The sequence below is a fragment of the Giraffa tippelskirchi genome, chromosome 9 (assembly GCF_054371585.1).
Source record: "Giraffa tippelskirchi isolate mGirTip1 chromosome 9, T2T-mGirTip1v1.2.pri, whole genome shotgun sequence".
NCBI classification, from domain to species: Eukaryota; Metazoa; Chordata; class Mammalia; order Artiodactyla; family Giraffidae; genus Giraffa; species Giraffa tippelskirchi.
In genome coordinates, this window is record NC_137283.1 from 90,825,925 (window position 1) to 90,849,988 (window position 24,064).

Below are 24,064 nucleotides of genomic sequence, written 5' to 3' on the forward strand. Positions count from 1 at the left end.
CGCCCCTCCCCCAAGATAATTGGAAAAATCTCCACATTCACTAGCCTATAAATTATCCAGTCTATAGAAACTAGACATGCCTTATTTCAAGGCTCTCTTTCTCACCTTCTGAGAGAAGGCTTATACTCTTTCTATGGAGTGTGTTTCTCTCTAAATAAATCAGGATGGGGAACACATGTAAACCCATGATTCATGTCAATGTATGGCAAAAACCACTACAATATTGTAGAGTAATTAGCCTCCAATTAAAATAAATAAATTAAAGAATAAATAAATAAATAAATCCACTTCTTACCTATCACTTCATCTTCAAATTCTTTCACAATGAACCAAGAACTTTAAATTCAACAGCAACAACTCCACCTGAACTGCCCATCTCTGCCATCAAAAAGGAGGTGGGCTTATTTCTCACTGGCTTTGTTCCCATTCAGACCCCAGACAGAGGGTCTAACTATATTTGACTTAACCTGATTTTACTCAGAGAGACAAAGTTTATAAATCAGACTATTCTTCTGGTTTGTTTTTGCTAAGTGGTAAAGTTATCTTTGAAATCATGAGCACCTTTACCAGCTAAACTGTAAACAAGTATCAGTGTGGGAACAGTTTCATTTCCAGAGGAAGAAAAACTATCTCAAGGAAATTCTATTTCAGGCACATCTAATTTATTCCATTGCTTCATCTAATTTATTCCAATCTCCAACAATTAGATCAAAATAAACTGAACTCTTAAGAAATAGTCACACAAAGGTATTCATCAGCAGTGTTTATCTGCATAAACACTAGTACTAAAATCAGGTCATGTGCCAGAAAAAGACTCAGGTTTTGTAATGACTGTGTCACTGATGATGCACCACTATAGGCAACCACCAAATCTCATTCTCATGACACATCCTCAAGAGCAGTGGCTCTAAATTGAGCCACTAAGTTCAATCCCTAGCTCGGGAATATCTCCTGGAGAAGGAAATGGCAACCAACTCCAGTACTCTTGCCTGGAAAATCCCATGGACAGAGGAGCCTGGTATACAAGCAATGGGGTTGAAAAGAGTCAAACACAACTGAGCAACTTCACTTTCACTTTTTTTTTCAGCTTAAGGCAATGTCTGCAGACATTTTTGTTGTCAAAGCTAGGGGAAGGGGCAACTAGTAACTGGCAGGTGGAGGCCAGGATTGCTGCTAAACATTATCCAACCCACTGAAGGGCACCAGAATAAGTTACCCCAAATACCCCACTTTGGCATAAGGATTATTTTGAGCTAAAGACAACTGAGAACCGGCAGACCTAAGAAAAGCTTTTTAATCACTCCTTAACTGAGTAAAAATATAAATTTCCCCATTTGGAAAGGAAATTTATATTCATAAAAGGAAATTTCCATTTGTAAAGGTGTCTCTTGTTTTTGCTGACTGTATAGAGCTTCTCCATCTTTGGCTGCAAAGAATATAATCAATCTGATTTCGGTGTTCACCATCTGGTGATGACCATGTGTAGAGTCTTTTGTGTTGTTGGAAGAGGGTGTTTGCTATGACCAGTGCGTTCTCTTGGCAAGACTCTATTAGCCTTTGTCGTGATTCATTCTGCACTCTAAGGCCAAATTTGCCCGTTACTCCAGGTGTTTACTGACTTCCTACTTTTGCATTCCAGTCCCCTATAATGTAAAGGACATCTTTTTTGGGTGTTAGTTCTAAAAGGTCTTGTAGGTCTTCATAGAACTGTACAACCTCAGCTTCTTCGGCGTTACTGGTTGGGGCATAGGCTTGTGTTATCATGATATTGAATGGTTTGCCTTGGAAACAAACAGAGATCATTCTGTTGTTTCTAAGATTGCATCCAAGTACTGCATTTAGGACTCTTTTGTTGACCATGATGGCTACTCCATTTCTTCTAAGGGATTCCTGCCCACAGTAGTAGATATAATGGTCATCTGAGTTAAATTCACCCATTCCAGTCCATTTTAGTTTGCTGATTCCTAGAATGTCGGTGTTCACTCTTGCCATCTCCTGTGTGACCACTTCCAATTTGCCTTGATTCATGGACCTAACATTTCAGGTTCCTATGCAATATTGCTCTTTACAGCATTACACCTTGCTTCTATCACCAGTCACATCCACAACTGTGTATTCTTTTGTTTTGCCTTCATCCCTTCATTCTTTCTGCAGTTATTTCTCCACTGATCTCCAGTAGCATATTGAGCACCTACCGACCTGGGGAGTTCCTCTTTCAGTATCCTATCATTTTGCCTTTTCATACTGTTCATGGGGTTCTCAAGGCAAGAATACTGAAGTGGTTTGCTATTCCCTTCTCCCCTAGACCACATTCTGTCAGTAAAAACAAGACCGGGAGCTGACTGTGGCTTAGATCATGAACACTTCATTGCAAATTTCAGATTTAAATTGAAGAAAGTAGGGAAAATGACTAGACAATTTAGTCAATTCAGTTCACTTCAGTTGCTCAGTCGTGTCCGACTCTTTGTGACCCCATGAATTGCAGCACGCCAGGCCTCCCTGTCCACCACCAACTCCCAGAGTTTACCCAAACTCATGTCCATCGAGCCGGTGGTGACATCCAGCCATCTCATCCTCTGTCATCCCCTTCTCCTCCTGCCCTCAATCTTTCCCAGCATCAGGGTCTTTTCAAATGACTTAGCTCTTCGCATCAGGTGACCAAAGTATTGGAGCTTCAGCCTCAACATCAGTCCTTCCAGTGAACACCCAGGACTGATCTCCTTTAGGATGGACTGGTTGGATCTCCTTGCAGTCCAAGGGACTCTCAAGAATCTTCTCCAAAACCACAGTTCAAAAGCATAAATTCTTTGGCGCTCAGCTTTCTTCACAGTCCAACTCTCACATCCATACATGACCACTGGAAAAACCATAGCCTTGACTAGACAGACCTTTTTGGCAAAGTCATGTCTCTGCTTTTTAATATGCTGTCTAGGTTGGTCATAACTTTCCTTCCAAGGAGTAAGCATCTTTTAATTTCATGGCTGAAATCACCACCTGCAGTGATTTTGGAGCCCAGAAAAGTAAGAGTCAGCCACTGTTTCCACTATTTCCCCATCTATCTGCCATGAAATGATGGGACCAGATGCCATGATTTTAGTTTTCTGAATGTTGAGCTTTTAAGCCAACTTTTTCACTCTTCTCTTCCACCTTCATCAAGAGGCTCTTTAGTTCTTCTTCACTTTCTGCCATAACGGTGGTGTCATCTGCATATCTGAGGTTATTGATATTTCTCCCAGCAATCTTGATTCCAGCTTGTGCTTCATCCAGCCCAGCATTTCTCATGAGGTACTCTGCATATAAGTTAAATAAGCAGGGTGACAATATACAGCCTTGACATACTCCTTTTCCTGTTTGGAACCAGTCTGTTGTTCCATGTCCAGTTCTAACTGTTGCTTCCTGACCTGCATACAGGTTTCTCAAGAGGCAGGTCAGGTATGACCTAAATCAAATTCCTTATGATTGTACAGTGGAAGTGAGAAATAGATTTAAGGGTCTAGATCTGATAGACAGAGTGCCTGATGAACTATGGATGGAGGTTTGTGACACTTTACAGGAGACAGGGATCAAGACCATCCCCATGGAAAAGAAATGCAAAAAAGCAAAATGGCTGTCTGAGGAGGCCTTACAAATAGCTGTGAAAAGAAGAGCAGTGAAAAGCAAAGGGGAAAAGGAAAGATATTCCCATTTGAATGCAGAGTTCCAAAGAGTAGTAAGGAGAGATAAGAAAGCTTTGCTCAGCGATCCATGCAAAGAAATAGAGGAAAACAACAGAATGGGAAAGACTAGAGATCTCTTCAAGAAAATTAGACCAAGGGAACATTTCATGCAAAGATGGGCTTGATAAAGGACAGAAATGATATGGACCTAACAGAAGCAGAAGAAGAGGTGGCAAGAACACACAGAAGAACTGTACAAAAAAGATCTTCACGACCCAGATAATCACGATGGTGTGATCACTCACCTAGAGCCAGACATTCTGGAATGTGAAGTCAAGTGGGCCTTAGAAAGCATCACTACGAACAAAGCTAGTGGAGGTGATGGAATTCCAGTTAAGCTATTTCAAATCCTGAAAGATGATGCTACGAAAGTGCTGCACTCAATACGCCAGCAAATTTGGAAAACTCAGCAGTGGCCACAGGACTGGAAAAGGTCAGTTTTCATTCCAATCCCAAAGAAAGGCAATGCCAAAGAATGCTCAAACTACTGCACAATTGCACTCATCTCACACGCTAGTAAAGTAATGCCCAAAATTCTCCAAGCCAGGCTTCAGCAATAAGTGAACCGTGAACTTCCAAATGTTCAAGCTGGTTTTAGAAAAGGGAGAGGAACCAGAGATCAAATTGCCAACATCCGCTGGATCATCGAAAAAGCAAGAGAGTTCCAGAAAACATCTATTTCTGCTTTACTGACTATGCCAAAGCCTTTGACTGTGTGGATCACAATAACCTGTGGAAAATTCTGAAAGAGATGGGAATACCAGACCACCTGACCTGCCTCTTGAGAAACCTGTATGCAGGTCAGGAAGCAACAGTTAGAACTGGACATGGAACAACAGACTGGTTCCAAATAGGAAAAGGAGTACATCAAGACTGTATATTGTCACCCTGCTTATTTAACTTACATGCAGAGTACATCATGAGAAATGCTGGGCTGGATGAAGCACAAGCTGGAATCAAGATTGCTGGGAGAAATATCAATAACCTCAGGTATGCAGATGACACCACTCTTATGGCAGAAAGTGAAGAATTAAAAAGCCTCTTGATGAAAGTGAAAGAGGAGAGTGAAAAAGTTGGCTTAAAGCTCAACATTCAGAAAACTAAGATCATCGCATCTGGTCCCATCACTTCACCGCAAATAGATGGGGAAACAGTGGAAACAGTGGCTGACTTTATTTTTTTGGGCTCCAAAATCACTGCAGATGGTGATTTCAGCCATGAAATTAAAAGATGCTTACTCCTTGGAAGGAAAGCTATGACCAACCTAGACAGCATATTAAAAAGCAGAGACATGACTTTGCCAAAAAGGTCTGTCTAGTCAAGGCTATGGTTTTTCCAGTGGTCATGTATGGATGTGACAGTTGGACTGTAAAGAAAGCTGAGCGCCAAAGAATTTATGCTTTTGAACTGTGGTGTTGGAGAAGATTCTTGAGAGTCCCTTGGACTGCAAGGAGATCCAACCAGTCCATCTTAAAGGAGATCAGTCCTGGGTGTTCACTCGAAGCACTGATGTTGAAGCTGAAACTCCAATACTTTGGCCACCTCATGGGAAGATGTGACTCATTAGAAAAAGACCCTGATGCTGGGAAGGATTGGGGGTAGGAGGAGAAGGGAACAACAGAGGATGAGATGGCTGGATGTCATCATCGACTCAATGGACATGAGTTTGGGTAAACTCCGGGAGTTGGTGTTAGGGAGGCCTGGCATGCTGCGATTCATGGGGTCGCAAAGAGTCGAACAAGACTGAGCAACTGAACTGAACTGAAAGGTGTCTCTGAACCAGGAAAACAGCCACAGCTGGAGATAACTCTCACTGTCATTATCTGCACAAGATAACCCTTGTTTATGATATATTTCCTCCCCTCACGTTCCTAGAACTTAATGCCCCCTGCCCAGAAGCCTTAAACTCCCTTCTCTTTGTCTAAGATGGTATATAAATCTCAATCATCTGGTCACTTCCTAAAAAGTCTCATTGTTTTGTGAAACTTCTGTTCAGATGTTCGTAATTAAACTGGTTTTATTTTATTTTTGTCATTAATCTGTCTTTTCTCAGCTTGATTTGCAAGACCGAATCACTGAACTTAGAAGTGTATAGAAAAAAAAGTTTCTCCTTCCTACAGAAGAGGACAGTCTTCCACAAGAAAAACTTATCCAGCTTCAAATGTAAATAATACTAAGGTTGAGAAACTCTGTTCTATATTGACAGGTAGAAATCTAAAGCACTAAAAGTCACTGAGGTGTTTGGCAGCTTAGTAGTGTAAGTGAAGTCAAACCAATTCTCCTTTATGACTATGAGTCTTGGAAAAAATACTAAGAACTACAGTGCTTCAAACTGTGCCTAATAAAATGACTCTGCAGGACCAAAAATAGGGTTTTTATTCCTACGTCCACCAGTTGCAGAATTAAGAGTGCTACACCACTGCTCTGCTAGTAAGGACCCCTGTTTTGGTTAAACTACAAGAAAGAAGAAATTATGAAAGTTTCACTAAATTACAGTGCCAGTGACGCTGTGTTAAGGGTGTTAGGAAATTAGGGGACAGAAAAATTTTTGAGTAAAAAGGTATTAGATAGTCCACAGGGTAGAAGTAGTACCAGTATGAATCAGAGGAGGACTCTGTGGGGCCTTCCTGGGTACAACTTCTTTCCTTGTCTCCAGTTTATTGTCCGGAGGGTATAGGCTTCATTCAGCCTCCTTGACCTTCCCTGAACTCCAAAGGGCAGATTCAATTTCTCATCAAAGAAGGGAAGGAATGCAGAAACTAAGGAGGACCCATCAAGAAAGTACAGTGCAGTGATTAAAGCAGGATCCTGGCTCCTTCTGAAGGGACATACATAACAGTATGCTTGAGTTCTTCTGCAGGAACAAAGGGCTTCCCAAACCCATCTGCCACTGCAGGCGATATAAGAGATGTGGGTTCGATCCCTGGGTCAGGACGATCTCCCGGAGAAGGGCACTGCCAACCCACACCAGTATTCTTGCCTAGAGAATCCCAAGGACAGAGGAGCCTGGCAGGCTACAGTTCATAGGGTCACACAAGGTTGGACATGACTGAGTGACTAAGCATGTATGCACGCAGAAACTAAAGCCCCCATCCTGGTGGGGGATGGGAACCCCAGGGAGAGCACAAGATTCTTGGAGCACAGCCTTGTTACCTTACCAACAGCCAGTCAGAAGAAAGTCTGCATGTGTGAGAAGATAAAGAAGACTCTGACCTCCTCCCCAAATGATTCTCCCTTTAAAACCTTTAATGGTCGAGCGGCATCTTTGGAGTTGGTTTTTGGACATGAGTCTGCCACCTCCTCAGGTTGCCGGCCTCATGAATAAAGCAGGCTTTCCGTTCCAACCAGCATTTGTCTCCGTAGTGTTGACTTTCAAGCGGTGAGCAGCCTAACATGAGTTTGGTAGCAAACAGGCTTGGTGAGAAGCAGGTATAGCTGCAGATCCAGAGACTGTCCTCCCGAATAAGGAGTGGGCAGGAAGGATCTGCCTGCCTCTAGCCCCGAGGTGGCTCTTTCTGTGAGATGACAGGCAAGTCTCAAACCTTCTCTGTAAGATGAGGGGTGGTCCTGTGCCCTGTAGGACCCCCTCCAGCTCTGTCATTCTCAGTGGTTTCCTTACCACATGCTCCAGCACACAAGGACTCAGACAACTCTGTAACAGGATGCCAGTGAGGTATGTTTCTTGATCTGCAGAGTACCTAGTAATGGTAAAGGAAATAAAGAAGAAAAGGAACACAAGCAGTTTTGCATAAATGGGACACCCTTTAATTTGATAATCAGGCATTCAGCAGACATTTATTTACTGAGCATCCCCTCTGAATAAGGTATACAGAGTTCCATATTTTCTTAAAAAAAATTTTTTTAAACAAATATGAGAAGTTCTCTGCAAGCTCATGTCCTAAGATTTACAGCAGCTAACATTCAATTCCACCAGCGAAGCCCCTCGCTGCCTCCACACAGGACAGATGGGTCTCCGCCAGCTCTCTCTCTCCAGGTGGTGCTGACACAGCACATACCTGAATATTCCTCTCGGTGGGAAACAGAGATGTAAATTCTATGCTTATCTCTCAACCTGCTACTATGACTTTCTTCACAGCCTCGGTGTTTCAAAGATTAAAAGTTAACTCTTCTCTTAGAGAACAGATGTGAGCAAGTAAGCTCAAAACTGCAACGCCTTGTTCTCTTTCTGTAGCCGGGCTCTTGTCGCTGTAACTGCTCCCCACTGGGCTGACTGCTGGCTGCTGGTGCACCCCGTGCTGTGGAAAGGAATGTGTCGACTCCCTTGGTTACATCTTCAAAAAGGCCACCTGGAAAAGGGAGAAAAACCCACAGTGCTTTCCTTATATAACGTGATGAAATGGCTGAGTGCACATCAAACCTGGATCAGGTAAGTCTGGTCAGTAAGGATGCTCGCTGGCCCTCAAAGAAAAATGACTCCTGGTTGGGCCAGACACTGCCATTTTACAGAGGGAGCCAATTAGTCCTTTCATAAATAAACCATACAGTAATTAAAATAATTCACATGCACTTTAAAGGGGGAAATAATTTTTTTCCCCAGTGTTTAAATTGACACTAACGTTGTACTGCCATGAAATAATCCAGTTCTCGTTTCCATTGGTTCAAACAGCTGCTGTGGATCTTCTGTGAACAGAGTTCCAAATCCTGAAGACTCCTGGGCAATTTCAGGTTCTTGTCATGATTGTTAATTACACTAATCACTCTTCCGGTCATGCCAATGCTTTTAACTATATTCGACTATATACATGGGCTCGTCAGTGCAAGTTATCTCGAAATTCATTTGTTTCAAAAAATTTAATTCATATAGATACAAAATCATTTCAGACTATTTAATAAGGCCCAGATAAAATACATCAAATTTCTCAATAGTTTTGGATAATTACGAAACAAACATAATAAAGTCAAACATAAATGCTCTGAAAGTTCTAGTTCAGGGGTGATAATAAATTGCGAACAGTGCCAGCATCTGGAAGAGAGCAGCATGCAGTCAGAGATAAAGATGTGGAAGTTTGTCCCGGGCCATTTTTTGGGGGAAAGAGTGAGCAACAGAAGCAAAAATATTCCACTCTTGGACAGCTGGTACTTAAGTCCCCGAACGCAGTCCAAGGAGGCATGTATTTAATGAGCCCCGTTAAGGGGAAAGGAAAAGGAAAGAGTCATGCAAGGGCAGAAGGCATCTGCTTTATGTCAAGCGATTCCGAAGGATGTTCCTCTTCATATGATGCTGGTGAGAAAAGCCCCTGCTGCGTTTCCGTATCAACTTCCAGCTGAGTTTCTCTATCAAGTTCTGCAGTGAGAACAAAGTTGAAGGAGCAGGCAAAGAAGAGAGGTTAAGATTCCTAAACAAACTATAAACATGGGGTGGGGAGGAGACAGATAGCAGAGTAGAAGGACATGAGCTCACCTCTTCTTACGGAAAATGTAAACGTGGGCAACTGGTGCAAACCTCAAGGGCTTCGAGTCAAGAGTCTGTGATAATAGTTATGAAGACACTTGTGTTTCTCTCCCTGGCCTCTCAGCTGGTAACAGATATTAGAAGCCCATGAATATTCAGATGAGAAGGGGCTGCTGAAGAGAGACCAGCTGGGCCCTTTAGGGGTTGATCACAGAATCCCAGGAAGGGGTTTCAGGGGTTACTGAGTCTGACTTCTGGCTCACTGTGGTCAGTATCTCTGTTGGGAGACTCTGCTTCTTCAACAGTTCACAGGGACCTTCCCAAGAAGCCAATGCCACTGCTGATACTCAGAGACACAAAGATGACGGATGAAAACCACTTATCCCTTTTTGAATTCTGAAAGCTGCTATGTCATGGAGTATTCTAACCAGAATAACTTAGAATTACTGATGGTGACAAATGTTGTCATAAAAATGGTTCAGAACTTTCGCCCTGGAACCACACAGATCAGTGGTCCTCTACTTGGGACAATTTTGCCCACCAGGGTACATGCGGTAGTGTCTAGGGATTTCTTTTTTTTTTTTTTTGTCACAGCATGCAGAATCTTAGTTCTGGGACCGGAGATAGAACCTGCGCCCCCTGCACTGGAAGTGCAGAGTCCCACCTGCTGGACCACCAGGGAAGTCCCTGGAAATATTTTTGGCTGGCACAACTTGGGTGATGCTAAAGGCATCTAGTGGGTAGAGAGGGAGGGATAGTCCGATAATGCACAGGACAGCTCCCCATAAGAAAGAATAATCAGCCTGAAAGCATTAACAGTGCCAGTGCTGAAAAATGCTGAAGTTTAGAGTTAAATCTCTCTGTGACCTTCAACAAGAAGTTTAGAGTTAGATCTCTCCATGACCTTCAACAAGCTCATTAAACTCCATAACAGGACCTAACAGAAACTTGTAAAACACTTTCCTATTTTGATTCTTTTCATCCTCAGCAGTCTTATGATTTAGGTAAAGCAGGCATCTGAAACTTTGTTTTACAAATGAAGAAACAGAAGCTCAGAAAACCTAAGTGACTTGCTCAGGATACAAAGCTAGTAAGTAGCAGTGATGGGTTTAGGAAAAAATTTTGATTTCTAATCCATGCCTTTCCCCCTGTAAGTTTACAGATAGATGATCAAGATAAAACTGCACAGGTTGGGGGACTTTTAATCTTCACATTGTCTCATATAGCAAAGAGTCCCTTTCTTTTGCGTGCTTGTGAACATGGATGCAAGATGGAGTAACCTACATAAGAGGCTGTGCTCAATAAAACAAACAATGCGAAATGGAGCCCCTCAGGCAAAAAAGAAAAAAATTTCAATTTGACCTACTATGTCTTTTTTTCTTCTTGTTTGTTTTTATAGTGCCGCCTGCCAAGGACACTATGTGTTTCTCAGGACTTAATAACAAGAAACTGCAATCATCCTTGGGAACAGGTACTGTACAAAGTAGTTTAGCTTCTTTTTATTTAAAACATTTTAAGATAACATATTTCAAATGCAGATTTTGTGTTCCCTAGCTTTTATCCGTGACAGGAAAAATTGCTTTCCCTACCTGCCATTTATTTTAAGAGAGGGTAATTTTATTTTGTTCCATTACACTGAGAAAAATCTCTGAATTTCATCTTTTTAGTTTTATTCCCCAAAGTAAAAAGTTTTAAAGCTTTGCAGAGTGTATGAGTACAGCTACAGCTTCAGGCTCCATTGTCGCATTTCTGGAATATCTAGTTACAAAAGTATACATAATTATTAGCAACAAGGGAGATAGGGCTCTTTGGGGTTGGCTGTAAGGTTTCACCCTCTTTGTTCTCTCCTCCTGAACGTAGACACTTGGGAATGGAAAAGGGGAGAGAGAGTGAAACTGTCTAAAATTACTGTCTCTGCTTTGAGTCACCATCTAAAAACAATCTTAAGCCACCATAAGCAGGGCCAGGCTGCAGTAATAGCTGACCAAATGTTCAGTTTATAATGCTTCTGTACAATTGCGTAAATATGCTAAACACTTTTGAATGCTCTTTTTGTCTTAGTTAACAAAATTATGTTCCTCAGCATAGAGTTGGAATTTCAATCAATAGAAAGACATGCTGTCAAGGCAGCCTGCACAAGATAAAATTAACATTTTAAAAAATGCTACATAAATGCTTTGAGGTGCACAAAACAAGACAGATAAAACTGTAAAATACTGGAAAATGTGAGTTTCATAGTAATTCTGAGCTTTAGAAAATACTCTTCAGAATAAGTAGCACAGCTACACACAAACATTCCTTTTAAAGGGTACTGTAGACTTAAAAAGTAAATATAAAAAACTATGCCTTAAATATATATTTTTTCTAGGTATGGTTCATGTTCAAAGTTATATTCTGAAATAAATGTTATGACATGGGAACAAATTTTATTTTAACATTATAAAATCCAGTTTCTAGGCTCAAGCTTCATTTACAAAATAAAATATACAATATAAATGTAAACATAAAAATAATGAAAGAAAATGACTTTTTCAATCACATTATTTTGAGTCTTAAATAACAACAGGGTACAAAATGTTTCCTAACTTGCTAATTTAGCATCGATCAGGCCTGTGTTGATGACATGTGGACTCCACTCTTTGCACTGAATAAATAATGAGATTTTCCTCTACTGGGCTGGCAAGCTGGCTTCATTCACTCAATTTGTTCAATGATTAAATACCATCTATGAGTCTGTGACTGTCCAGTCAGAGACTACACTGAGAAGGCATTCCCTCGTGGCACTAACATGTGAGTGGGGGAGACAGTCAAGTAATGAGATGATTCCAATAGGTTGGGAGAAGTCTAGGATGGATGCCTAACACCTGATGACAGAAAAAAGGCCATTTTGGGGTTATGAAAGGGAGTAAGATTTCTCAAGCAGTAGCCTGAATGAGGTAGTTATTACTCTAATTAGGAAAACTTGTGTGGTAATAAAGCCTGGCATGGCACAGAGCAGGATATACCTTTTTTCCCACTAAAAGAAGCTGGCTTTGCTAAATGAACTACTAGCAAACAGGGAGGATGGAACAAAGGACCAAAGATGTGAGAAGCAATACGATAAGGAAGAAGATCCTATCCCTCTAAAATGACAATAAGTATGTGTATATTGAATGTGGACAGGAATACTAGACCAAGGAAACATCAGTGAAGCCTTCCGACTCAAATTCTGTAAGAGCCTTTAGAAAGTAGGAAAAAAGCAAGTAAAACCAATGTCTTTAATGGCATTTAAAGCTTTACCTTGTATTTTGAAACTTTCATGTAAGAATGGGCACAATGAAGGACAGAAATAGGAAGGACCTGACAGAAGCAGAAGAGAGTAAGAAGAGTGGCAAGAATACACAGAAGAGCTGTACAAACAGTTCTGATGACCAGGACGACCACGATGCTGTGCTCACCCACCTAGAGCCAGACATCCCCGAGCGTGGAGTCAAGTGGGCCTTAAGAAGCATCACTGTGAACTAAGCTAGTGGAGCTGATGGAATTTCAGCAGAGCTATTTCAAATCCTAAAAGATGATGCTGTTAAAGTGCTGCATTCAATATGCTAGTAAATTTGGAAAACTCAGCAGCGGCCACCGGACTGGAAAAGGTCAATTTTCACTCCAATCCCAAAGAAGGGCAATGCCAAAGAATGTTCAAACTACCACACAATTGCACTCATTTCACATGCTAGCATGGTAATGCTCAAAAAACCCTTCAAGCTAGGCTTCTATAGTACATGAACGAAGAACTCCCAGATGTACCAGCTGGGTTTAGAAAAGGTAGAAGAACCGGAGATCACATCGCCAACATCTGTTGGATCACAGAAAAAGCAAGAGAATTCCAGAAAAACATCTACTTTTCACTGACTATGCTAAAGCCTTTGACTGTGTAGATCACAACAAACTGTGACAAATTCTTAGAGGTGAGAATACGAGACTATCTTACCTGCCTCCCGAGAAACCTGTATGCGGCTCAATTAAGCAATAGTTAGAACTGGACAAGGAATAGCTGACTGGTTCCAAATTGGGAAAGGAGTACGACAAGGTTGTATATCATCACCCTGTTTATTTAACTTATATGCAGAGTACATCATGTGAAATGCACAAGCTGGAATTACGATTGCCTGGAGAAATGTAATTAACCTCAGATATGCCAATGATACCACTCTTGTGGCAGGAAGTGAAGAGGAACTAAAGAGCCTCTTGATGAGGGTGAAAGAGGAAAGTGAAAAAGCTGGGTTAAAACCCAATATTCAAAAAACTAAGATCATGGCATCCAGTCCCATCACTTCACGGCAAATAGAAGGGGAAAAAGTTGAAGTAGTGACAGATTTTATTTTCTTGGGCTCCAAATCACTGTGAATGGTGACTGTAGTCAGGAAATTAAAAGATGCTTGCTCCTTGAAAGGAAAGCTATGACAAACTTAGCGTATTAAAAAGCAAAGACATCACTTTGTTGACAAGGTCCGTATAGTCAAAGATATGATTTTTCTAGTAGTCATGTATGGATGTGAGAGCTGAATCAGAAAGAAGGCTTAGCGCCGCAGAATTGATGCTTTTGAACTATGGTTCAGGAGAAGACTCTTGAGAGTCCCTTGAACTGCAGGGAGATCAAATTGTCAATCCTAAACCCTGAATATTCTTTGGAAGGACTGATGCTAAAGCTGAAGTTCCAATACTTGGTCTACCTGATGCGAAGAGCCAACTCACTGGAAAAGACCCTGATGCTAGGAAAAGATTGAGGACAGGAGGAGAACAGGGCGACAAAGGATGAGATGGTTAGATAGCACACCGACTCAACAAACGTGAATTTGAGCAAACTCCAGGAGATCGTGAAGGACAGGGAAGCCTTGCATGCTGCAGTCCACAATTCACAAAAATCAGACATGACTTGGCACCTGAACAAGAACAACAACACAGTAGGAAAATTTACAGATCAATCAAAAGCTTGTGTTTTTCAGCTACCAGAACCAGTAAAGCAAAGCACAGCTATGTTTTCTAGTTAAGGGCAGTGTGTGAAGTACCAGAAGACAGAGATGTGAGTGAGATAAAGAGCAGCCTTTTCCTTTCCCGGTGAGGCTGGACACATGGACAAATGCAGCAATTCCTGGGTCTTGAGCCTGTTTTTCAACAAAGCAAGAAATTTCTAGATGTATCCTTCCCATCATCTCTTTCACAGTAAAGTGGTTGTGGAAGCATTGCTGGTGTTGGATGGTGCTATTACAAAAAGCACTGCAGTGAACAAGCCATCCAGATACAGCTGCTGAAGCTCTGTAGTTAGAAATTCCAGGAGGGACACGAACCCACATGGGGAACAAAACAGCTTTCCACGGCAGGTACTGGTTTCTGGCATCTACATAAATTTATGTCAGTGATAATTTAACATTCCTATTTTAGCAGTGAATATTAATTTTTCTAACAGATACTAGCTAGTCCCTCTTAGTCCCAAAGGAAGAACTAGCTTCGTCTAAAACACTTCAACCCATTGTCAAAGACGCAGGAGAGACTGGCTTGGGAGGCTGTAGCTGTTGATCCTACTAGTTAGCTGTGGAAAAGCTCCATGGAAACATCACCCAGGCAATAATGAGATGCTGTAATAAATGGTCCCAGGGTAGGACTACTCAGGTGCATGCGTGCAGAATTCTGTCAGGTAAGAAGAACAGCACAAAGTGATCACCCATACTTTTTAGGGAAAGGGCTAAGGAAGGTAGTAGCTACCTCTCTAAAGCCTTCTAGACAATTTTATCTCATACCTGAAGAGCCTTATTTGTGCTGGTTGGTATTTAACCATAATTATTAAAACCTAGAGAAATCAGGAGTTGTTCTGCTCATGGGAATTCTTTGTTCTAATAAATGATCAATAAATATGTTATAGACAAAATTAGAAAACACAGAAATGCACAGAAAGGGGAAAATAAAATTTTTACAAGTTTATGATTTAGAGATAACTATTATTGACATTTTAGATATATCTTCTTAGATTTATTTTCTATGTATAACTGGACATTTCTGCATATGCTGTTTTGTAATGTGTAGCTTCTTTATAACCTAACGATATAGTATAGTAACTTCCCATGACAGTAATATTCTTCTATGACATTTTAAATGGCTGCATTATACTCTACCATATATCTGGTCACTTAAAAAAAAAAAAAAGTGAAACGAATAACTCATTCTGGAAAGCAAACATGAGGGGTCTTTTGGGGGTGGGTAGGTGAGGGGCTACTACTAACTGTTGAGCCAGAGGGCACTTTAGCATAATTTGGCCTGGGTTCTCAGGGTGTCATCTCTGGTCCAGTCTCACTGTATCTCCTGGAACCTGTACGTCAGGCAGATTCTCCTGTTCCATTCTAGAACTGCTCAACCAGAGCCTCCAGGGGCAAGCCAGAAACTAGGGTCCTGTAGGTCCTCCAGTTGGTTCCACTGGAAATTTTATCCAGCTTATCCAGCTGAGCAAACTTAGGGAGGATAAGGGATGTGTTCACAGTGACACAGCTTATAAGAGGAGGGACTCAAACACAGGTCTTCTAACTCCTAGTCCAGGGCCTTCATTTCTGGCCAGTGCAAAGTGAAGACGCTGATCTACGGTATCCAAAAATCCTTTAAAAAACTTTTTTTTTTTTTTTCCTTATAGAAGACAGTAAGATTGTCACACAAGGGAGAAACAAATTATGTCCAGGCCAATATTCTGTTATGGGTATAGGAGATAGATCCCAACAGCCATGAAATGAGGGCTGAGTCTCTTTTGCTAGCTGCCTAGAGAATGAAAAGGTCAAGTGTTAGTCACTCGGTTGTGCCCGACTCTTTACCATGGCATGGACTGTAGCCCACCAGGCTCCTCTGTCCATGGAATTCTCCAGGCAAGAATACTTGGGTGGCTTGCATTTTCTTCTTCAGGGCATCTTCCTGATGCAGCGATCGAACCCATGTTTCTCCCATCGCTGACATATTCTTTACCATTTGAACAAGACTAAAGGGGTCAAATACTTCAAACTGACCTACTGTGTAAAGCTCATCTATGAATACTAAGTGATTTTTTTTGGGGGGGGTGTAGGGAGGAGCTTCTGATATGCCCTGACAAAGCTCTCTTTTCTAAATCTACTTACTCAACATGGGTATCTTCAGCAAAATTATTTGGTTAGTTCAGGTAAAGAAAACTGTCACAAATCAGACTACATAATAATTTAGCAAAGAAAAAAAAAAAGCCTCCCATACTTTGCTTGGAGTATGTCTATAAAACGGTATAAGCATTCTAGAAAACAGTTCGGCAGCATCTTTAAAAACTAAACATGTAATTGCCAGCAGTTCCAGTGTTGGACATTTATCCCAGAAAAATGAAAACCTTATGTTTATACAAACACCTGTATGTGAATGTTCATGGCAGCATTATTTTAATAGCCGAAACCTGGAATCAGCCCAGATGCATGGTTAATGATGGTATATCCACCATGAATACTTACTTGACGGCACTGACAAGCAGCAAACTATTGATACATGCAACAATTTGGAAGATTCACAGTAAAGTCAAGCTCAAAAGGTTGAGCTTTTTATACTGTATAGTTTCATTTACGTAACATTTTTTGAAATGACACAATTTCACAAATAGAGGACAAGGTAGTGGCTTCCAGGGGTTGGGGATGGTGGGGAGTGGAGGAAGGGTGTGATTATGAAAGAACAACAGGAAGGATTTTGGTGCTAATGGAACCATTCAGCATCTTGATTTCGGTGGATGCACAAACATACCAAGGGATATAATTACACAGAACCTCACACATTTGCACACACAGACGTAGAGGAGTACAAATACAACCAGGGAGATCTAAGATGGGAGGACTGTACCATGTCAATGTCCAGTACCACAGTTTTGTAAAATGTTACCACTGGGGGAAACTGGGCAAAGTGTACAAGTCATCTTTCACACTCTTTCTTATAGCTTTCAGTGACTCTGCAATTATTTCACTAAAAATGTCAGCTGAAATAATGCCACAGTACTTTGCAAATGACCTTGTCTGGCTTATTCTAATTCAGTTACCTAGAGTATTGCTCTGAGATGCATTATTCAAAGTCTTGTTCACATTGATGTTATGGTTAATATATCACTGTGATCCCATTTTCCTTGGTGGAATGACCTGAGTAAGCTAGTGAGTTAATTTTGGAATGAGTCCTGAAGCAGATGGCCACAGTGTGACACAACACCGTTATATTTAACACGGGTTGGGCTGATGGTCTGGCATTAAATGCTTAGGTTACACACACAGAACCTTAAATCTTAGGTTGTATATGAAGTACTTACTCTAAAGAGTTCACTAAGCACACTTCTTTGCTTTTGTATTGCCCTGGAGTAAATAATGAAAAAAGATTCTGGCATTTTTTTAAAGCCCAAATTGCTATAGCAGATTTTCTGGACACTTAAGAGGCACTTGTCAAATATTTTTTCGGGGTGAATACATTAAACTAAAACTCTAATTTTAATCTTAAAAGTAATAGTATCTTACAAAAGATTTGGGGAAACAGGAAAGAAGAAAAAAATATGCTATAATACCCTCACATCACCTGGGTCTATTCCCACATGGTTCTAAGATGAATTGTTCTCATATTGATTGTGCTGTGCATGCATGGTCAGTTGCTAGTTGTTTGTGACTCTACAATCCCATGGACTGTAGCCCACCAGGCTCCTCTGTCCAAGAGATTTTACACGGAAGAATACTGGATTGCATTGCCATTTCCTCCTCCAGGGAATCTTCCCCACCCAAGGATTAAACCTGTGTCTCCTACACTGGCAGGCGTGTTTACCAGAGTCAGCTGGGAAGTCCCTCATGTTGATTATCAGTGTGCATATTTTCTACATCATAAACATTTTCAGGTGCTGCTCAATGAATCTTTCTTTTAATAGCTGCAAAAGTCCATCACAACTTAATTTTTTACAAACTTAAGTTTTTCCCAGGTTTGTCAAGATCAAAAGTAATGATGAAATAATCACTATCATGTTTATAAGTTCTTTTCAATATTTTAGAATATTTCCTTAGAATAGAGTCCCAGAAATAGGATTATTACATTGAAAGGTATGAATATTAATATAATTTGATGCATATTTTTTCAATGAGCTGTACCAACTGGTAATGCCACCAGCATCTGACCTTCTTTTTAAAAAATTAGTGCTAATTTAGTAAAAGGAAAGGACATCTCAGTGCTTTTTGAATTTTATTTAACTGCTATGAGTTTAAACATTTCCCCAGATGTTTAATAACTGTTTTCTTGTAAACTGATTAATTATCAATTCATGTCCTTTTTTTTTTTTTTAACCTACCAACAGGGGGCTTAATTTTTTTGTTTGTATAAGCCCTTTGGGGCTTCCCTGGTGGCTCAGACGGTAAAGAACCTGCCCACAATGCGGGAGACCGAGGTTCAATCCCTGGGTCAGGAGATCCCCTGGAGAAGGGAATGGCAAACCACTCCAGTACTCTTGCCTGGAGAATTCCATGCACAGAGAAGCCTGGCGGGCTACAGCCCGTGGGGTCACAGTGTCGGACATGACTGAGCAACTAACACAAGCACAAGCCCTTTAGTAAATGTTAACATGTTTTTCATGCAGTGAAGAAATTAAGTGCCAGGCATCATCTCACTAAATCTTTATAAAATCCACCTGAATTAAATTTCTAATTTAACTGTCTCCAGAGTATAAATGAGGAACCAAGGTGTTCCTTGGTTCCTACTAGAGAAGCTGAGTAACTTCTGCTCACTGCTACAAGCTAGTCAAAAGGCTGGGTGTGCAATCAGGCCTTTGTTTTTGAGCCTAGTATTCATTTCATCATCAAAGCTCCCTTCCATCTAATTATAGTGAGAGATAATTGCTATAGTAACTTTAGTTGAAGAAAGAATCCATCATATTCCAAATTTTTAAGCCACATTTAGTAGCACTTGAAATGATGCAGTCACTCATGTTTTAAGAAGAAATTAGATTATTTCTTTTAGGTTAGACATAAGGAGGAGAAAGAAAAAGATAGAAGGGCAATATAAAGCCTTACTTGTAAAGAGAAAATAACTCTTCGATTAGAAGAGAAACCCTCTGGCAAGTGAACTGAGCCAACAGGGTAAATGAGAAATCGGCCTGAAATCTCAGAAAGGATTTTTTGTCTGCAAGTTTAGCAAACAGAATAAGTTACACTGGCATAGTTTAATCAGTTCAGTTGAAAAGATTATGACTTGGAATAATCAAATAATAGTTAAGGCCAAGTAAGAAAGGGATCAAGTTATAATCAGATGGTTATTTTCTTTAGCCACTTACTACCTAGATGTTACTTTGAAAATATGATATTGAAGATACACAAATCTTTAGAATGGAAAGCATGCTACTATATTCATTTTAAAATAAACACCGTTTATTTCCAAAGCCTATTATTTGGAGTTGCTGGAAATAAACGAGGCTCATAAAACTATAATTTATTTATTTTAAAGGAGGTGCATGAGGATTTTATAACTATACAAAGAAACAAAAGTAGTGCTTGTGGAAAGGAGCAAATCGAAGAAGACAATGTTTTGAGGGTTTTTTGGGTTTTTGTTTTTGTTTGCAGAAAGCAAAAAGGGGTTCTTCTATATAGAACTGTTGGTGCAGTGTCTCCAAGTTAAGAACAGCTCAGGGTATGAGATCAGAAAAGGGCACATACTCATCAAGGGTTTCCAGGGTTCAAAGTGGTAAGTTTTACACCTGCCATCTAAGCTCCACGAGAAGACAGAAGAAATCAAGTAGACACGAGGAAAGTGCAGACAGGTGAAGCCTTATTATAACTATACATAAATGTTTTATGTATTTTAAATATTGCTACCCATGCATCTTCTCTGCTATTCATGAATAAATTCATGCTTCTTTAATTATTTTTAAAGGAAGAAGCACAAATGGCTGATTGTGTATGTGAAATTTCCAAGGCTTACATAAGGCTTTCTCTCACTTATACTACCCTAGGACAATACTCTCTACCAGTGGCAGGGATTTAAACTGCAGATGCTGCATCTGAAGAAAAAACTGCAAGCCTAAAGGGTTTGCAAACAGAAGAACGTAGATGGCTTAGTTGAAAATATCACCAGCTACTAGAAAAATAACTCTGAGCCCAGAGGCCACTGATAGGGATTACGTAAGGAAGGTGTGTAACTCCAACTCCACGGGGTTCAAACCAGCACATCCTTGGTTAGAGACATGATTCATCCCATAGAAATTTAGTTCTGAATCCAGCATTATTGACTAAGCCATGAGTCTTTAATACATGAAACTATCTGGCTGAAGTTACCAATAAATAAGCTTTTCCCCAATATATCCAACTTACATTAACTATAAAGAAGCGTAACTGATAATCCATCAAAGCACTCTGTAAAGCAGTGGGAATGACTGGATGGACATAAATACAACCTAAGACCACTCAATCATTAATGTATTACAATGTGGACTGGTCCTTTCTGGCTTCTGGGGCACTGAATACCTGGGAGATGACCGATGTCTCCAACTATATTTTGTTAGGAAATCCCAGCAACCTTTAAAATCAGCTAACTGCCTTAAAATGCTGGCTTCCAGAGTTCACTACGAGTTCATGGTGCCAGGTTTCCACAGAAATGCATGTTCTTATGAGGTGGTGTCACAGAATGAATGAACAACTTGCATGCTTCAATCAAGTCACAGCTGGCACAATTTACACCTGGGAATGCCCCCTGACTTAGGAGAAAGAGCGTGTCTTCCAAAGGCAACGCAGTCAGGTTACTGAGCCTCTGTGAGTTGCTGCATCTGTAGTCTGGTGCTTCCCTCTTCCTCTGGCTGGTCAAGGACTGGATGAGACACTGTGTGTCTGTGACCGGCCCCAGGAAGACCCTCTCCTCCTCCTCCAAACTGATGAGGAGAGAAGCTTATTCAGCCAAAAGCCTCCCTCCACCTACCTACATGGGGTCTGAACCTCATGAACTGCAAGATTAACATCAAATACCTACAGGTCCTTCACAACAAAGTGTGAAAGAGTTATTTCAGGATTAGGGAAGTTCTGAGATAAGACACAGAAACACAAATTTTGACCTGAGGAGAGTAAGGACTGGAAAGCCATGAGAAAGAAATGCACTACACTTTGGTGGAAAGTAGAGAAAATTTTGAAGCTTATATATTGTTTCAAGTGTCTTTAACGCAACTAACTTGCTAAAAGGCTGTGAGCATAAACAACTATTCCAATGAGTCTGCTGTGTTCTCAGAACCATTCCACTTGGTATATTTAAAGATGAGGCCTATAAACATTTTTGAAAAATGTTCTCTATCTTCCACTGGTTTGGGGAAAAAAAATTTTCTTTGAGAAGAAAAAAAAAAACTATATATATATTTAAAAATTCCCCCAAATTTCTTTGAGATCATCTTTCTAAGGTATGAGAAACAAATGGGGAAGGAAAGTAGGCCCAGTTGGGGGTCCTTCAGTAAGGGTTTTTAGACAACAAATGCTGTATGAGATCGGAGAAGGCAATGGCAACCCACTCCAGTCCTCTTGCCTGGAAAATCCCATGGATGGAGGAGCCTGGTAGGCTGCAGTCCATGGGGTCGCTAGGAGTCAGACATGACTGACTGAGCGATTTCACTTTCACTTTTCACTTTCGTGCACTGGAGAAGGAGGTGGCAACCCACTCCAGTACTCTTGCCTGGAGAATCCCAGGGACGGGGGAGCCTGGTGGGCGGCCGTCTCTGGGGTCGCACAGAGTCGGACACGACTGAAGCGACTTAGCAGCAGCAGCTGTATGAGATAAGCATGCATGATCTCATTCCTTTTCTCAAGAACACTTGGTTCATAACATTAGTATGATTCCAGTGAACAAAGTGGAGAGAAAAATGTTGAGGACAGGTCAGATCAGTGGATTATTATCTTTTGGTTCTGACAGTCTTATGAACAAACCTGACAACACAGGGTTCCTCGTTGTAATGCACAAAACTATTAAATCATAATGTTGTACACCTGAAACTTGTATTTTAAGTCAATTTTACTTCAATAATAATAAGAAAAAAGACAGGGCTCCTCACACAAGTCCTAGCATCCCCCGTGGTCACCTCTCACTGTTCGGACTTCGGCCAGTGACCAATCTGCAGGGCACTTGGCTGTTTTTTGTTTGTTTTCAATTTATGAAAGATTTTAAATATCAATATATTCTCTAGTAAAGAGAATAGTATTATGATAAATCTACAGATGTTATTCAGAAACTAATAATTAACAACTCATGGTCATTTCATTTCATCCAAAGCTCTGCCACAGAACTCTACTGAAGCAAATCGCAGATATATTATTTTGTATATAATTCAGTATGTATCTCTAAAAGAGAAGGATTGGTATAAAAATGAAACCACAATGCCATGATCACATCCAGAGTATTAATAATAATTCCTTAACATAGTCAAATATCCATTCGGGGACCAAGTTTCCCCAACTAGCTCATAAAATTTTTTAACAGCTGCTGTTTGTTCAAATCAGAATCCAAACATGTCTAAGTAGTGTCACAATGGTTTCATATGTTTTCAAGTTTCTTTTAAATCATAAGTTCCTCTTCTCTCCTTTTTTCTCCCTCTGATTTTTATGTTGTGAAGAAATCCAATCTTTCATCCTGTCGGTTTCCCATACACTAGAATGTGGAGAGTGTTTTTTTGTGTTTTTAGTGTGATTATAAACTCAAGGATGTAAAATTCATCCAATACTATTTAACTCTACTCTAGTCATGATTTGTACTAATGCTCACATCGTCCCATCTCTGTCAGTGAGAACCTCTTCAACTCGGAGCCTAAGTCCTGAGGACGTGATTCCAGTCACTTACATTGGTTTTTTTGTTTCTTTGTCGGGCTGGTTGGTTGGTTTGCTTTCTGGTAGGACAGGCTTCAGACTCGTCTTATCCCAGACATTCTCCCACAGAAAGTGGGTCCTTCAGTGAGGAATGGAATTTGGAGATAAGAAGTAGAGATCGCCTTACTGCTTCTAAAAGTGCTCTGGACATGTTACCTTATGTGTACACAGACACATCTGCTACCCACCTCTGGGTATCCCCATATTCCATTTTCAAAGTGCCCTCAGATCCTATGCAGAAGCCATGTCCTCAACTACTCAGAGATGAACCTTTCTGTCTAAGGGGAACAGGTTAGAAACAGGTTAGAAAAAGACGTCCTTAGCAACAGAAAGAGAAACTCCAACCAAAGAAAGAAGTCTCACGAGTCCCTTCCTTTCCCATTGGAACTAAAATGAAAAAGTTAAGCTCTGTTACCAGAACTTAAATGGAAAAAGGAATCTTTCTAGATAGAGAACTTACTTTTTTTTTTAAACTAGGTAGAGACTTTCCTGTATGAGTAAAAGAAAAATGCTTCCTGAAAAAGGCTCACCAAGAAACCCCCTTGGGCATGGAATGATAGAGGTGACTCACTGCCTTGCATGCGGACAGGTCCCTGCATTAATTTGTTTGTCACAGCTGTGCAAGGATGAGGTTGAGACACTTGTTGCAAAGGTTGTGGGCACTGGAAGTCTATCCCAAAGAAAATAAAAGTAGTTTTGCCTACTTGTTTGGCTAATTAGGAGGAGTATTTCTGACATCACTAAAGGAAAATACCCTATAACCTCACAGTATCTTTGGAGCAGAGAAGAAAACAGAAAATGGAAGGGCATGTTTCATGGTAATTTTGATAATTTAGAGCAAACTTATTCAGATGTAAAACCTTTCCCAGCCCCTGAGGGGCAGCAGCAGATTCTTGTAAAACCTAAACGTATTATCAGGAGTGGAGTCTGGGTGTAACAGAGACTCCTCCAAATCAAACCATAAAAAGTCTTACTTCACAAAAGAACGTAAGTAACCAAAAAGGAAATGAAAAGGTGCCCAGTATCACTGGTCATCAGGGAGATGCAAATAAAAATCCTAACAAAATGCCCAC

At 40.6% G+C, this 24,064-nt stretch overlaps 1 protein-coding gene and 1 long non-coding RNA gene across 3 annotated transcripts in view; one reads left to right on the plus strand and one right to left on the minus strand.

The window, feature by feature from the left end:
• Nucleotides 1-7,458: 7,458 nt before the first annotated feature.
• UBE3D (ubiquitin protein ligase E3D) overlaps nt 7,459-24,064 on the minus strand; it is a 148,096-nt gene continuing 131,490 nt past the window's right edge. Inside the window, exon 10 of one of the 2 annotated variants that reach the window (XM_081530458.1) lies at nt 7,459-8,023. In XM_081530458.1, the coding sequence (XP_081386584.1) occupies nt 8,003-8,023 (21 nt within the window). In that variant the 3' untranslated portion in view covers nt 7,459-8,002. Of the gene's footprint in view, nt 9,022-24,064 lie in introns of both variants that reach the window. The other variant, XM_081530457.1, reaches the window with a different exon arrangement.
• LOC145521667 (uncharacterized) overlaps nt 9,891-24,064 on the plus strand; it is a 48,677-nt gene continuing 34,503 nt past the window's right edge. The window contains exons 1-2 of the long non-coding RNA XR_014065571.1: nt 9,891-10,219; nt 10,529-10,600. This is a non-coding gene — a long non-coding RNA (uncharacterized LOC145521667). The remainder of the gene's footprint in view (nt 10,220-10,528; nt 10,601-24,064) is intronic.